Source organism: Rhinolophus sinicus, linkage group LG02 (genome assembly GCF_036562045.2).
Source record: "Rhinolophus sinicus isolate RSC01 linkage group LG02, ASM3656204v1, whole genome shotgun sequence".
Taxonomy (NCBI): domain Eukaryota; kingdom Metazoa; phylum Chordata; class Mammalia; order Chiroptera; family Rhinolophidae; genus Rhinolophus; species Rhinolophus sinicus.
In genome coordinates this window covers 1,217,485-1,232,177 of record NC_133752.1, presented here as the reverse complement: position 1 = coordinate 1,232,177, position 14,693 = coordinate 1,217,485, and the positions used below count along the sequence as shown (strand labels likewise).

Genomic DNA, 14,693 nt, shown 5'->3' with positions numbered 1-14,693 from the left:
ATATAAGACAGACCTCAGTTGGCAGTGTCATTTTTGTCATTTTTGTCTTTTGTCGCTGGTGATTCTTCATCATTTTAGCATCTTGGAAACTTGTGTACAACGTGCAGCTTACAACACAAGGAGACACCGTGACTTCCAGGCACAGACCTGGTGAGGTCTGGCTGTTCCCGACCTCTCCAGTGTTGTTCCCCACAGTTAGCCTTCTTAGGAACTTGTTAGCATTTAGGAAACTTGTGTGCAGCTTGTAACTTCAGGAGATGCTCTAACTTCCAGCAACAACAACAACAACAATGGCAACAGCAGCAGCATTCCTGAGAACTTGTTAACATTTTAGAAACTTGTACGTAGCTTGCAGCTTGCAGCATCAGGAGACGCCCTAACTTCCAGAAACAACAACGGCAACCGCAGCAGCATTCTTGGGAAATAGAAAGCAGCAGTGGGAGACAACTGAGTTTCTCTCAGCTACAGACCTGGCAAAGTTCTGACTCCTGATCTTTCCACTGTTGTTTTTCCTACGGTTTGGTGAGCTTTTGGCATCTACTGTAATAGTTGCTCTCCTATAGAGTTTATTACTGCTTTCGGATACTCCTTATTGATATTATTTGCGTATTTAGCCAAGTGATTTTTTTTTTTTCCTGATTGGTTCATTCATTTATTCTATTCTTTAGATTCCACATATAAGTGAGATCATATGGTATTTGTCTTTCTCTGTCTGACTTATTCCACTTAACATAATGTTCTCTAGGTCCATCCATATTGTTGCAAATGGTAAGATTTCTTTCTTCTTCATGGCTGCGTAATACTCCATTGTATAAATTTACCACAGTTTCCTGACCCAGTCGTCTACCAAGGGCATTTTGGTTGTTTCTGTGTCTTTAGCCTAGTGATTTTTGATCAATAGTAAACATGTGTGGGGATCTCTTAAACTTACATGTATGTGTGCTCCTTTGACATGACATTGTTATCAGTGTATATAGTTTAGTCTTAACCACCTTTACTTTCTGTCATTAGCACATTGTTTTAAGTGCCTTTGTCTTTTGCTATTGCATATTGCTAAATAAATTGATTAGATATTGCTGAATAATTAGCCCCTCTTTAGTGTGTCCCATTCCTTTCTTTTCCCCGACGTCATTATACCCCTTACAATTTTTATTTCAAATGGGGCGAGTCCCTCTTCCTATTTATATCAATTGGTTCTCTTTGTTGTGGGCATTTTATACTCAGAGACATTAAAAAGTTGAATTTAAAATTTAATTTAAAAATGCTGTTGAATCAGGCTGGTTGATTCAAATCAGAGAGGAAGACAGTTTGTCACGTCTCTCAAATACCTCCTTCCTCTGTCAGTCCCACCTGTGAGCGGGGTGGGGGGACACCCTACACCATTTCGCCCCGAGTGCTGAGCAGGTGAAAGCATCTACCTTCCCACCTGCGAACTTGGAAATGGTAATGGAGCACGAGTGTTTCCTTTGGGTTCTGCCAATCAGCACAAATGGAATTTTGTAAATTGTGTTAATCCATTTCCTGGAACTCCTGCCCGAGGTTTCCTCACAGCCTGGGATCTTGGCGGGTGTGATGGACACGATTGTTGATGGACACACCAATAAAGATCCCACGGCATCGCTGGGGGCACAAGGGAACTTTTCATTCTTCCCTTGGAAATCTCAGTCCTTCAGGGACTGAAAAGCTACCTCAGGGGATAATTAAAAGTTTTAAATAGGTAGGCCTTTTGTGTTTCAGCAAAATGGAGAGAACTGCTAGTTTTCGTTCTTTTAATTTTCTGAATTCTATAATTTCTTCTGGTGTGTGTGCACGTGTGTTTATAGCTCTTTTTGCTAATGGTCAACACATCTGTAGTCTGGTTTTCAGGTCTTTAATTTACTGAACTCCAAGCCTTGTAAGAGCATAGTTTGTCTCCGCGCCTCAATTCTGAGGGGCAGGTTCTGCCATGCCCGCCATGTGCCCTCACTGGGAAAGCATGAGGCAGTCAGGAGAACATCCTGGAGCCATTGAGCACCTGCATGGTCTTGTGGGGGTTGGTTTGGGGCGACTTCAGTACTGGGCGCTGTAGCGCCCTTGCCGTGCGATTCCACGGGGCCGGCGTGCCCGTTCCTGTTCCCCACAGGCCCCACCACTCCCTCACTTTCTTCCCCAGGTAGTTGCCTGTTGGGCCCGGAAGATGCGAGAGTGAACCCTGGTTGGGGAGTCAGACAACAAGGCTTTCTGGTCATCTGTCAAGGCTGACTTCTCCCTGTCTCCCCAGGTTCTACCCTAAAACCAAGAGGAGGCTCCAGGATGGGAAATGGGCCCAAATGGGTCATAATGGAGAGATGTGCGGAGGAGTTGGTCTCCGGGTAGTGGGGACGGTGGGAGCATCAGCCAGCTCCTCACCTCCCAGGCCCTCCTTCCAGACTGGACACACATGCACGCACATTCTCTCACATGTGCACACTCGCACATGCGCATGTTTGTAGGCATACACTTATGCATGCATGCATGTGCACATACATACTTGTGTGTGCATCCCTGCACACTCAGAAATGCAGTTGTGCAGCACACATGTACACACGTGTGCACCCTCACACACACAACACAGATGTGCCTCGTGTGTGTCCCCACACAATATATTCACATGTGTACACACACTTGTAGGTGCAAATGTGTATACACGTATTTGTGCACATACCCACACAATCACCTGTGTACACACATACTTCCCCTCACATGCACGTGTGCACGTGTGCACTTATGTGTCTACACATAGGCACACTTATACTGCATAGCGACACATGCACATACTTGCAGGACACATGCCCCCCCACAGTCCCACTTGCACATGTCAGCCTCTCCAGAATACAGAGGGAGGCATGTGTGTGAGCGGAGGGCTGAGTGTGAAGCCCTCTTGAGGCTCAGCCCCCACCTGGGTCCACGGAGGGGGACAGCCAGTCCAATGGGAGCAAGTGACGGGCAGGGCTTTGTCTTCCTGGCACTGGCACCACAGCCGCCAGCAGCCTTCCCTGCAGCTCAGTCGTCACTGCTTCCCTGGGCACATTCGCACAGCAGGGGCTGAGCTCACCTGGGCAGCTGGTGTGTTTGCCTTCGAGGTCTGTCGCTGTGGTGACTGTGTGCCAGGTCAGAGAATGACCCAAGTTATTCTCTGGGTAGGTGTGGGCATGGCCCCCACGTCACGCCTTCTCAGAGCAGCCTTAGCTCTCTGGAGGTGTCATTACCCGGTGCCCTAAATTCAGTCCCAGCTGGTGTCTGTCACCAGCAGTCAGGCCTGCAGGGATGAATGCAGGGAGGGCTCGGCACCGCTCACCTGTTTCCACTGGGAGGCGCTCTGTCTCAGCGACATCTGCTGTGGGACTGTCCCCACACTCCCCCCCACCCCACCCACCACTCTGAGGGGAGCTGGTGGTTTGGGGCCAGAAGGACCCCAGTGGGCTGTGGTGACCGGGGCCCACCCCTGAGCCAGGTGTCAGGACTTGTCATTGGTCGGGCAGCCATCATCTCGTGGCCCCCTGGACCCCAGTCTCCCGAGCCCCTTACCTGTGGTCATCCCATCACGGGGCTATGGTGACTTGCCGTCTGGCTTCCCCACGGAGACACTGTCCTGTGGGCCCCGCAGCCTTGGGGCCGCTGAGGAGCAGGCACCGACCCGTGGGTTGTGAGTCCCCGTGGAGGTCAGGACAGGTGTGTCAGGGGGCAAGGAGCACAAAGGTTCTTAGGAGGGATGCCAAGGGGAGAGCCCCACTGCCGCGGCCCGGGTGTCGGTGGCCTGGGCTGCGGCCGCTGCCTCCTACCCATTCACGCTGCTGTGCCCGTGTCTCCACAGAGGTCGGACCCTCAGCTGCTTGCTCAGTTTTACTATGCAGACGAGGAGCTGAATCAGGTGGCCGCCGAGCTGGACAGCCTGGACGGGCGGAAGGACCCGCAGCGGTGTACGCTGCTCGTCAGCCACTTCCGCTCCTGCCAGGTGAGTGGACACGGGTGGGCGGAGGGCTGTGAGCGGATGCCATTAAATGTGGGTCAAAGGATCTCCCAGGTTTCCTGAGCAGTGACCCTTCCTGGCACTCTCCGTTGCTTTGTGAAGCGCCCCATTCCCACCTCGTGTCATTTTCTTTTTGCCCGAAAGACTTTCTTTAGCATGTCCTGTGGTGCAGGTCTGCTGGCCATGAATGCTTTCCGCCTTTGCTTGAAAGTATTTTACATTGCATGTTGAAGGCTGTGTTTGCTGGGTTTAGAATGAGAAGTGGTGACTCATTTTCCTCCTCAGTCCGTTCCGGTCTCATAGGCGTTTCCAATGAGAGACGTCACGTCATCCTTATCATCGTTCCTTCTTTGCAACGTGTCTTTTTCTCTCGCTGCTTGTACTTGCTACTTTTTCTCTTGCTACTTTCTCTTGCTACTCTTCAACCAGGCAATTTTTTTGGGTCCCGCCAGGTACCCCCATCTGTGCCGTGATCTGAAAATTCCCTCAAGGCAGTGACCAGGTGGTCGTAGCTCTCACCTCACTGGTTTCTCTCCTCTCAGGGACCACTGTGGCCTGACATCCAGTGTCTTGAAAACCGTTGTCTTTTCCTGTTGTTGTTTGTTCGAGGGGGTAAATGTGGTCCCTGTTATTCCATCTGGGCTGGAAGCAGGAGTCCCAGTGAATGTACCAGACATACTGCGTTGGGCACAGTTCTAGGTACTGGGGACCCATCAGTGCATAAAAAGCCCCTGCCCTCGCCCTGTAGCTGATGTTCTGGCATGCCAGGCAGGGTGGGGGGATCCCAGCACCGTCACCCAAAGGCCACACAGCTTTGGGCAGCCATGCCACCTCGCCGAGCTCAGACCTCTGGATCTTTTTTCTTTTTTCTAACTTACTTACCTTTTGTTTTTTTAAGTTTTACCCACTCCCCTCCCCTTTGGCAACCAACAGCTTGTTCTCTGTATCTATGGGTCTGTTCCTGTTTTGTTTTGTTTATTCATTTGTTTTGTTTTTTCAGACTCCACATGTAAGTGAGATCATATGGTGTTTATCTTTCTGTCTGACTTATTTCACTCAGCATAATGCCCTCTAGGTCCACCCATATTGTCACAAATGGTAAGATTTCATTGTTTTTATGATCGAGTAACATATTTACGGTCGAGTAATATTCCATCGTATGTATGACCACATCTTCTTTATTCAATCGTCTATAGATGGACACTTAGGTGGCGTCCATACCTTGGCCCTTGTAGGTAATGATGCAGTGAACATGGGGGTGCACATGTCTTTTCAAGTTAGTGTTTCAGGGAGCTAGATCCTGGCTCTTACTCAGAGCTGACATTTACTGAGCACTAACTGTTGTTACTGCCATTATTTGTTCATTACTATGTTGAATCACGACAAAGGGACCTTTCCACCCAGAAAACCTTTTAAAAAGAACTTAACAGTAGTGCCACTCGATGTGGGTTGAATTTTGTTTTTTTTGTGTTGCAGAGGCTTAGTGTTTTCCGTGTGGGGCAGAGTTCCCTTCAGAGCTTAGTGCATTGCTTTTTGCATTAGAAAGGTCATGCTTCCTGCATGCGGTGATTTTTCATATCTGCTTCCAAAGAAAAATGAAACTCAGACAGTGGAAGGGAGGGAAGCTGAGGTTTAACGTGCTGGGGCTGAGAGTTAGTGCCATCTTTCCAGAAGGCAATTGGCAGATTATAATCAAAGCCTGTAAGTGTAGTTTACATTCTTGACCTTACAATGCCTTACTAGGAATGAGGGGATCCTAAGGAAACAGCCCCAAATTCAGTGTCATGCACCGCGATGGTGACTGCAGCATTGTTTCTGGTGGTGACGAGATAGCAGTGCCGCCAGCATCCAGGAGACGAGGGCACGCTGAGTTAATGGGACGGTCCCGACGCTGGGATCTCTTGTGGTTATCCGTCACAAGGTGGATTTGGGAAGAGTTATGACAGCATGTTCCAACAGTTAAGTGACAGCAGCAGAACACACACTTGAATGTATGTCCAGGGGACCTCAGCTCGGAGAGCAGGCGCACTGACAGCAAGAATTCCCAGGAAATGGGCCCAACCTGCAGTCTCCCCAGGACATTCCCCTGCCCTGTACTTTCCCACTGTTCCCAGTTTCCTGTGGTGAACGTGCATCAACATCTTTAACAAATTAAAGAAAAACACTGTCAGTGTTCCTGTGAGTCTACGGAAGGCATGGTAGATGTTTGGAGAACTGGACAATTCTAGAGACACTAGTGGTGTGTAATTTAAGATGCAATAGACGCTAGCTTGTCACCCTTATATACACATAGTGTTCAAAACAGTTTGTTATCCTTTGTATTTGGAACATGAGAAAAAATGTGAGATAATTTTAGAGTCTTTAAAGCAAAAGTTACCATTATTGAGGCTTGCTGTGAGCCAGCACAGAGCCATGGGTTTCTCAGACCGTAGCTCACGTGGTCCTCCCAGCAGCTGGGAGTTGGGGTCTCCCTTATACAGCTGGAGGATCAGAGAAGTCAAGTGGCCTATCCTAGGTTGCACAGCATGAGGAGCAGAGTCAGTATCTCCACCCCAAGGGAATCTGCTGGCCCATTTACATGCTGCTGCAGTGATCCATCTGCTGGTTCCAGAGGGGCTGGGAGGATGTGCCCTGATGAAGAAGCAGGGGACTGGCTGTACTTGGCCTGCTCCCTCCACAGAGCAGTCAGCTGAGGTTCAGACAGATGACAGCTTTGCCCAGGCGCCCAGCTTGCTGAAAGTCTGTCTGAGCCCCTGGCCCTGTGATACAGGCCTTGGAGTCCTCTCTGTGGGCGGATTAGAGAGGCTGGTTTTACATAGCAACTTTTACTGATGTTACACTGACAGCAGATCTGTCTGCCTGTGTTGTGCTCAGGGTGACACAGGCTGATAATGTTCATAAAAGTAACACAGCGAGTCGGTGGTGCAAATCCATGTGTTATGGGCCTGTGCACTGAACCATTCCATTTCTGTAACTCTGCCCCAGGATGCTGCACAGGAGTCCAGAGAGAGGGTCAGGGTCAGGGTCAGTTACCGCAGCCAAGGCTGCTGGGAGCATGGTGTGGGTCAGCAGGGCATTGGGCACATGGCACAGCCGTTACAAAGGACAGCATGCGCTCCATGTGGTGACATGAGGCGCTCCCAGCATCGAGCAGTGAGTGGAGAAGGCACAGAGCCATACGCATGGTGCTGGCACTCGAGGTGAATGTATGTAACCTCCGTGGGTAGGAGGAGCTGGACGTCGGGGAGGGGGAGGCAGGACTTTTCACTCTTTAGACCCGTTTGAAATGTTTGAACTTTTTGTAGCAACTATATGGCCAGCATGGACGTGCCACTGTATCACTTGCATAACTGGTGTTACTTTCCCGAGTCGCCACCCGCCCGCTGGAGAGCCATCCACGCTGGAGAGACATCCCCGCTGGAGGGACATCCCCGCTGGAGGGACATCTGCGTGCCTTTCCCTGTGTTTCAGGACAACGTGCTAAACATCATTAACCAGATCATGGACACGTGCATCCCCCAGGACCGTGCCCCGAGGGACTTCTGCGTCAAGTTCCCCGAGGAGATCCGGCACGACAACCTGGCCGGCCAGCTGTGGTTTGGTGCCGAGGTAGCGGCTGTCGCCTGGGTCCAGGGTCATGGCGTTGGCATTGTCCAGCCATTTGTCTGTGAGCCCTGGTCAACCTGGAGCATGGTCCTGAATGTGGCGTCTGGGGAGCTCCTGTGGGCTGGGCAGGGAGGGGACAGGAGTCACATGAGCGGGGCTCAGGTGGCTCTGGGGTCCAAGTCACAGTAAGAGCCTTGTGATCTCTGCCATGACGGCTCTGGATTTGAGAGAAACCCAGGGGAGCAGGTGCCTGTGTTCTCGAAACGCCTGCCCCCCGAGCGAGCAGAGGGGACTGAGGCCGGGGGTTCCTGGGAGAGGGACTTGTGGCGGGGCTTGGGGATGACGGCCACGCCTCAGCCTGGCCACTGCCCTTCAGCCTTCCTGTCCCATGCCTGCCCTGCTTGGGGACCGCAGTCCTCTCATGGGGCCGGGCCTTTCTCAGTGTTGGAGCTCGTGCTGTCTACAGGTTGAAGTGGGATGTGGGCCGATGGGAAAGGGCCAGGGTGGGGGCCCTGAAGCCTGGGCGGGCTGCGACTGGTCAGGCCCCGTGGTCAGGCTCCTAAGGGACTGGGTGTGATGTGCTGACACCTGGGAGCTGAGCCACTGAGCCGTGTCCTCTGCCCGCAGTGCCTGGCCGCTGGCTCCATCATCATGAACCGGGAGCTAGAGAGCTTGGCCATGCGCCCGCTCGCCAGGGAGCTGACCCGCAGCCTGGAGGATGTGCGGGGCGCCCTCCGCGACCAGGCCCTGCGCGATCTCAACACCTACACAGAGAAGATGAGGGAGGCGCTGAGGCACTTCGACGTCCTGTTTGCCGAGTTCGAGCTCAGGTGACCCTGAGCGCCACACGCGTGTGCCATAGGCGTGGGAGGGAGGTCGTGTTCTTGGTTTCATGGGGGGTGCCGTACCAGCTCTGTGGGCTCTGCTGATATTTCCAGCTAGAAAATTTTGCAGAGGGAGGAGCCCCAGATGGTTCAGGGCTGTCGGTGGGGTTCAGTAGGTTAGGGGTTCAGTTAAGCCTGCGGGACACGGTGTGGGGGTGAGGCCAGGGCACCTTTCCAGGGACGGGAGATGCATCTTAGAGACAGGCAGAGGTGACCCCGGGATAAAGGAGACCCCAGCTGTCCACCCCACCTCGCCACTGCCCCTCCATGATGCACCACAGGGGTAAAGCCCCCTGAGGTTCCTGCAGGTAAAAGTTACCCGTGGTGCCAGCTCGAGCCTCAGTCTGCCGCTGCCTCCTTGCCCCTTGTGGCCTCCCATCTCCGCCTTTGAGTTCGAGCCTGCACTCACCCTGCCGTTGGTTCCCAGCTGCCCTCTTCACCCCAGCTGTTCATCCATTTACCCCACAAACACGTGACACTGGCTCTTTGTGCCCCGATCTGGGATACAGCATGAACAAGGAAGTGGCCACTGCCCAGGGGGACACCAGCCCCATGGGATGAGGGTGGGGCACCTCCCAAGGTCAGGGGGGTGCATGGCTTACACCCTGCCCCCCATGGGCTCCCGGCCACCACCACCCAGCTCTGAGCGCCCACCCTCCCTGTGCTCGTCCGCCTTGTTCCCACTGCTTGTCCCCCACATGTGGCCCAGGGGCTGCTGCTGCTCCTTCTGAGGCAAAGCCTGCCCTCCTCCTCTGCACAGCAGGTGCCCAGCTGGCCCACCCCACAGGCTGCCCACGGGAAGGGGGTTAGGAGAGCCTGGACTGGGGGTGGGGGCGGGCATGCTGCGAGCGTCCACAGACACGAGGCACTCACGGTAGGTGACAAGGAGCATGACTCGCTCTGCGTCCACAGTGGTCGCGCTTCATAAAAGCTGTCCATTTGTAACCTGTCAACCTTTAGAACGAACCCGAGCCAGGAGATAAGGGCAGTGCTCCCCGGGAAGCAGGAAGCTTGAGTTTTATTTTCTTCTGTCTTCCCCAGAATTCCCAAACAAGCTTTCCTAACAAGAAACAACTGTGCTTCCCCGAAAATGAGACCTAGCTGGACCATCAGCTCTAATGCGTCTTTGGAGCAAAAATTAATGTAAGACCCGGTCTTGTTTTACTATAATATGAGACCTGGTCTTTATAATATGATATGATATATGATATTATATGATATAATACAATATAATATAGTATAATAAAATATAATAATACCGGCTCTTACATTAATTTTTGCTCCAAAAGATGCATTAGAGCTGATGGTCTGGCTAGGTCTTATTTTCGGGGAAACGGAATTAGAGTCAGTGATTTAGAAGGAACGGCAAGTGTTCCCACCTGGGGAGTGGTTGGATAGACCAGGACTTTTTTACATCCACTCAGCAGATGTCCTGTGAGCCCCGTGTCCCACCGGCTGCAGCTTGCCGGCTCCTGATACGCCCATGGCCAGGCTCAGGGGGTTGCTCACCACCTACGTATGCATTCATTCATTCTTTCATTCATTAGTTCACTTGCTCACTGGTTAGGGCCAAGATGGGCAGGGCTGGGAGCTCAGCAGGCGCCAGGCCGGGCCTGAGCCTGGGAGGAGATCTGGTTTTACTGACGGTCATGCTGGGGGCTGTGGCTTGGCAAAGTTTTTGAGGTACCGTGTGGTGCTCAGGGACCGAACTTGGTTCCATCTGAGACGTCCTTTGTTCCGGGAAGATGCACGGGTGGCCCGAGGGCAGCACTCACTCACTGTCTTTGCAGCTACGTCTCGGCCATGGTACCCGTGAAGTCCCCCAGGGAGTACTACGTGCAGCAGGAGGTCATCGTGCTGTTCTGTGAGACGGTGGAGAGGTGAGGTGACCTGCGCCTCACGGGCCCTGAGACAGGACCGTGTCCTTCTTCCCCCAGCCCCGGGCAGGCCCCGGAGGCCTCTGTGCCTCACAGCACCGGCCTGATCCCTCAGCCCCTCCGCCCTTTTCTCTGGGCCCAGAGGGCAGGTCCTGAAGGTGAAGTGCAGGTGACAGAAAGTTCTGTGACAGAGGATGAGAGCCGCACAGGCTCAGCTGCGAGGAGCTGGACCTCCTCACCCCCTCACCTTGACTTCCTTACCTTCTCATTCAATGTCCTCACCGCCTCACTTCCTCACTTCCTCACTCACCTCACTCACCTCACCTCACCCTCCTCACCTTCCTCACCCTCCTCACCCTCCTCACCCTCCTCACCCTCCTCATCCTCCTCACCCACCTCACCCTCCTCACCTCAGCCTCCTCACCTTCCTCACCCTCCTCACCCTCCTCACCCTCCTCACCTCACCCTCCTCACCCCCTCACCTCACTCACCTCACCCTCCCCCCCCCACTCTCCTCACCCTCCTCACCTCACTCTCCTCACCCTCCTCACCTCACCCTCCTCACCTTCCTCACTCTCCTCACCCTCCTCACCTCACCCTCCTCACCTTCCTCACCCTCCTCACCCTCCTCACCTCACCCTCCTCACCCCCTCACCTCACTCACCTCACCCTCCTCACCGTCTTTACCTCCTTCCCCACCTCACCCCCTCACTCCCTACCGCCTCATCTCCCTATATCCTCACCTCCACAGGCCAGGATGAGGCCCTTACTGGGTTTCCAGAACAAGGTTTTGGGGTAAATCATCAATGTTCTTATCATGCCTTGTACAGTAATTTGAACCCAGATTTTCTGCATGGATTTTGGGACTAAGATTTAACCTATAATGTTTCTCCTGTTTGACTAGTGCTATGGTATCAGGTAAGTTTTAAAGTTGCCTAATGTCGCATCATAACTTTGTTACTTTTTAAAGACAGATTATCCACTGTTTACGTATTGAGAGGTATTTCAAATCACCAAAACAATAAGATTACAGGAAAGTGCCATCACGCCAGTGGCCCACTCTTGGAATGCAGACGGCCTGGCGGTGGGACCCAGGAGAGCAGTTCTGCTCTGGGGAGCATTGTGGTGTTGGGGGAAATGTCTGGTTCCTCGTTTACTCTTGCACCTTGAGGTGTTGCAACTTCCTGGGTGAGCAAGCCCAGACTGGAGTGGCTTTCTTGTGCTGCTTGTCGGACATGGTAGCTGTCCTCGCCAGCTCTCCGCACAGGCACACCTGCCCACTCCCGCCCTGGAGCTGGGGTCAGGCAGGTGGGAGATGGAAGTCGGTGTGGGCTGCCTCTGCCTGCACATGGGACGGCTCAGGGGGCTCTTGTCACCCTCCTGACTGCCCCCTGAGCACGGCCCGGGCGAGGTTGAGTGGGGCTGCCTTCCCAGCTCAGGCTGACCCAGGACGCGGGGGGGCCAGGCTCTGCCCCTTCTCACCCTCTCTCTCCCCCTCGCCAGGGCCCTGGACTTTGGGTACCTGACTCAGGACATGATTGATGACTACGAGCCAGCCCTCATGTTCACCATCCCCAGGTTGGCCATCGTGTGGTGAGTGTCCCTGCTGCCTGGGGCGCTCCTTTTGCAGAAACCCGGCAGGACTGTCAAGACGGATGGTGCCAGGCCCCTTCTGGGTGTTGGTAAATGCTACTCACAGCCCCTGAGTACTGGCTGTTCAGAGCAGTCACCAGGCAGGCCTGCTATTGTCCCTCAGCAGGTGGGAACAAGTGTTCCCTGGGGAGGGAGGGGCCTCCACCCTAAATAATACTGAACACCTGACACCGAGGCTAGACAGGTGAGATGGACAGTCACATATACTCCCAGCCGGGAGGAGGGTCCCATACACTATGCAGGGCCACACACGTGCTCTTGGGGAAGAGTGACCCAGCAGGGGCTGTGGGAAGAGGCCCTGTAGTAACAACGGAGTGAGGTGCCCCTGGTTCTGTGGGAGGATGTGTAGGCTTGTTAGAATAATTTCACTGGATGGCAGGGAGGGGAAACCTGTTAGGTTGAAGCCCAGGTGATGTGCAGCTAGTCTGGCTGGGAGGGGTATCTGGGTGGGGAGCCTATCCGGAGAGAGCAGGGTTAGGCCTTGCAGGTCTTGTGGGCTCAAAGATGTCAGGGCAGCGTGGAGCCAGGCCTGAAACACAACTAGACTGGAAGCCCTAGGTCACTAGCTGAGTGTCACACAGCTGAGGTCGGAGCCCAGGTGTTCTGGGCTGGGTCCACTGCTGCCCAGCCACACCCTGACTGCCAGAGACCACCTTCCCTCTGGCCAGGTGAGAGAGCATGGAGGAGGAGGGGGAGTAAGTGGGCCACAGGGAGCCCCACAGAAAGGCCCATGGGACTCACAGCTCGAGAGGGCCCAGTGGGCAGCTGGCAGAGAGCAGGGGACAATGCTGGTTGAAGATGTGGATATCAGTGAAGTGGCCAGGGAGTGTGGGGTGGGCATGGAGGCCAGGACCAGGCCAGACACAGGCCATGGAGAAGCCCTGCGAAGGCCCTGGGGGTCGCTGAGGGTGAGCACGGGACCTCCTCCTTTGGGAAACGGGGGTGCAGTGGTAGGAGCGATGGGGTATGGTGGCCATGCAGCAGGCTGGGCCACCTTCTGGGACAGAGGGGCCTCTGTCAACTGCAGGGAGCTGGACAAGTGGTGTGCTGTGCGCAAGGGTAGGGGGGCGAGCAGGGCTGACTCTGCCCTGGGCCCTGAGACCGTAGAGGGTTAAATGCAAAGGAGACAGACACGTGATGCCTTGGGCAGGACTGAACTTAACTGCAGAGAAGAGACTTAGTGGTGAAGCTGGGGGACCATGGGCGGGCAGGTGGGGCTCCCAGGGTTTCAGAGCCGCCTGACCCCTGGTCCTCTGGTCAAATGGGTTCCAGCCCCTCCCACCACACCTGTGGCTTCCCCCTGAGCTTGTTCCCTTCCCGGAGGTCTTTAGGGGGGCCTTTGGATGGCGCCCAGCCCTGGGGTGTCCAGAGCAACCCCACAGCCCGGCGCCCCCGCCCCATTCCTTTCGTTGTCCTCTTTCCTTACACCTGTCTTTTCCCTAAGTTTATAAATCAAGAAAAGCAGGAGTGGGCGATATCACGTTGGGGGCCTGCGACACTTTCAGTTACCTTAATTGCTAGAATTTGATCATTTCCCTTCACCTGGAGATGGAGGAGGAGGAGGACGGATGTCGCCAGTGGGCCAGTGTGGGTGGCCTGGGGTGATGTGGCCCCTGCCCTCGGAGTTGCGCTCGAATGGGGGCCGCAGTTTGTTACATTGTTTTCTTTCCAGGCAAATGGCTCTCTAAGGCCAAACTCATTTTGAAGAAACTGATAAGTATTTTGGCCCTTTGTTTAAAAGACTGAGCTATAAAGCTGTTTGAGTCTGGACATGCTGGGGACAGGGTCTGTAAGGTGCTGTCCCCTGCCTATTGGTCCAGACGCTGCCCTGGCTACATGCCTTCCACATGCCCTAGGGAATGCCAGGCTCAGCGCTCAGCCTGAGCAGGGGGTGTCACCACGCCGGTGGCTCTGGTGGCTTTTCTTGGTGTCCTCCTCACAGGACACAGGTGCAGTGAGGATGCACTGACTGCCTGCTCCACTGAGGCCTCTGCTGCCCCCCTGCCCAGCCTGCCAGCAGGTACTCATCAAGCCCCCATGTGTCCTGGATCTTGGGGACAGGAGGGACCGATACCTTCTCGGGGAACCTACCTTAAACTTCACGGGAAGGCGAACCGCACTCAGGCAGCTGCGGGTCTAAGATAAAGCCCAGCAATCGGAGCACATGCTGTTCCGGGTTTTCATACTCGAGTCTGGCACACGGTGGTTCAGCTCCTTATCAGCCTCCCTGTCACCATCGCCATCAGCCCTAGCCGGGGTGGCCGCAGGACAGTGGCCTCGGGCCTTTCTGATCTCACTGAGCTGGCCTCCCAAGGCCACTTCTCCCTGACCAGCTTCACGGTGCCATTTGCTGACCTCACGTTCATCCTGCTGGCATCTGAACTTTTGCTCTTCCTCTGTCCCCTCTGTCTGGGCCAGCAGCCCAAGGAGGCCCTCATCCTGGGGGGGGGGGGGCGATTCCCGTTGGCAGGGCCTTTGTCCCTGCGGTCCCCTCAGGCTCAGGCTGGAGGGGACCTGGAGCAGAGCTGAGGGATCCCTGAGGACCGGGAGGCTCTGAGTCACAGCAGAGGGGGCCAAGTTTTGAAGCTGAGTGAAGAGAGAGCAGGTGCTGTGGGGCCACTAGGAGCAGGAGCCCAAAGCCACAGTCTGGGGAGCAGAGCGGCTCGTGCCGTCCAGGGTGGGGGC

General features: G+C 54.4%; 1 protein-coding gene across 3 annotated transcripts in view; it reads left to right on the top strand.

The window, feature by feature from the left end:
* Window positions 1-14,693, top strand: part of ZFYVE28 (zinc finger FYVE-type containing 28) — a 72,805-nt gene that overhangs the window by 24,490 nt on the left and 33,622 nt on the right. For all 3 annotated transcript variants that reach the window (XM_019711498.2, XM_074320295.1, XM_019711496.2), the window contains exons 2-6: window positions 3,833-3,973; window positions 7,460-7,597; window positions 8,222-8,424; window positions 10,269-10,358; window positions 11,859-11,948. In XM_019711498.2, coding sequence (XP_019567057.2) covers window positions 3,833-3,973; window positions 7,460-7,597; window positions 8,222-8,424; window positions 10,269-10,358; window positions 11,859-11,948 — 662 coding nt within the window. The remainder of the gene's footprint in view (window positions 1-3,832; window positions 3,974-7,459; window positions 7,598-8,221; window positions 8,425-10,268; window positions 10,359-11,858; window positions 11,949-14,693) is intronic.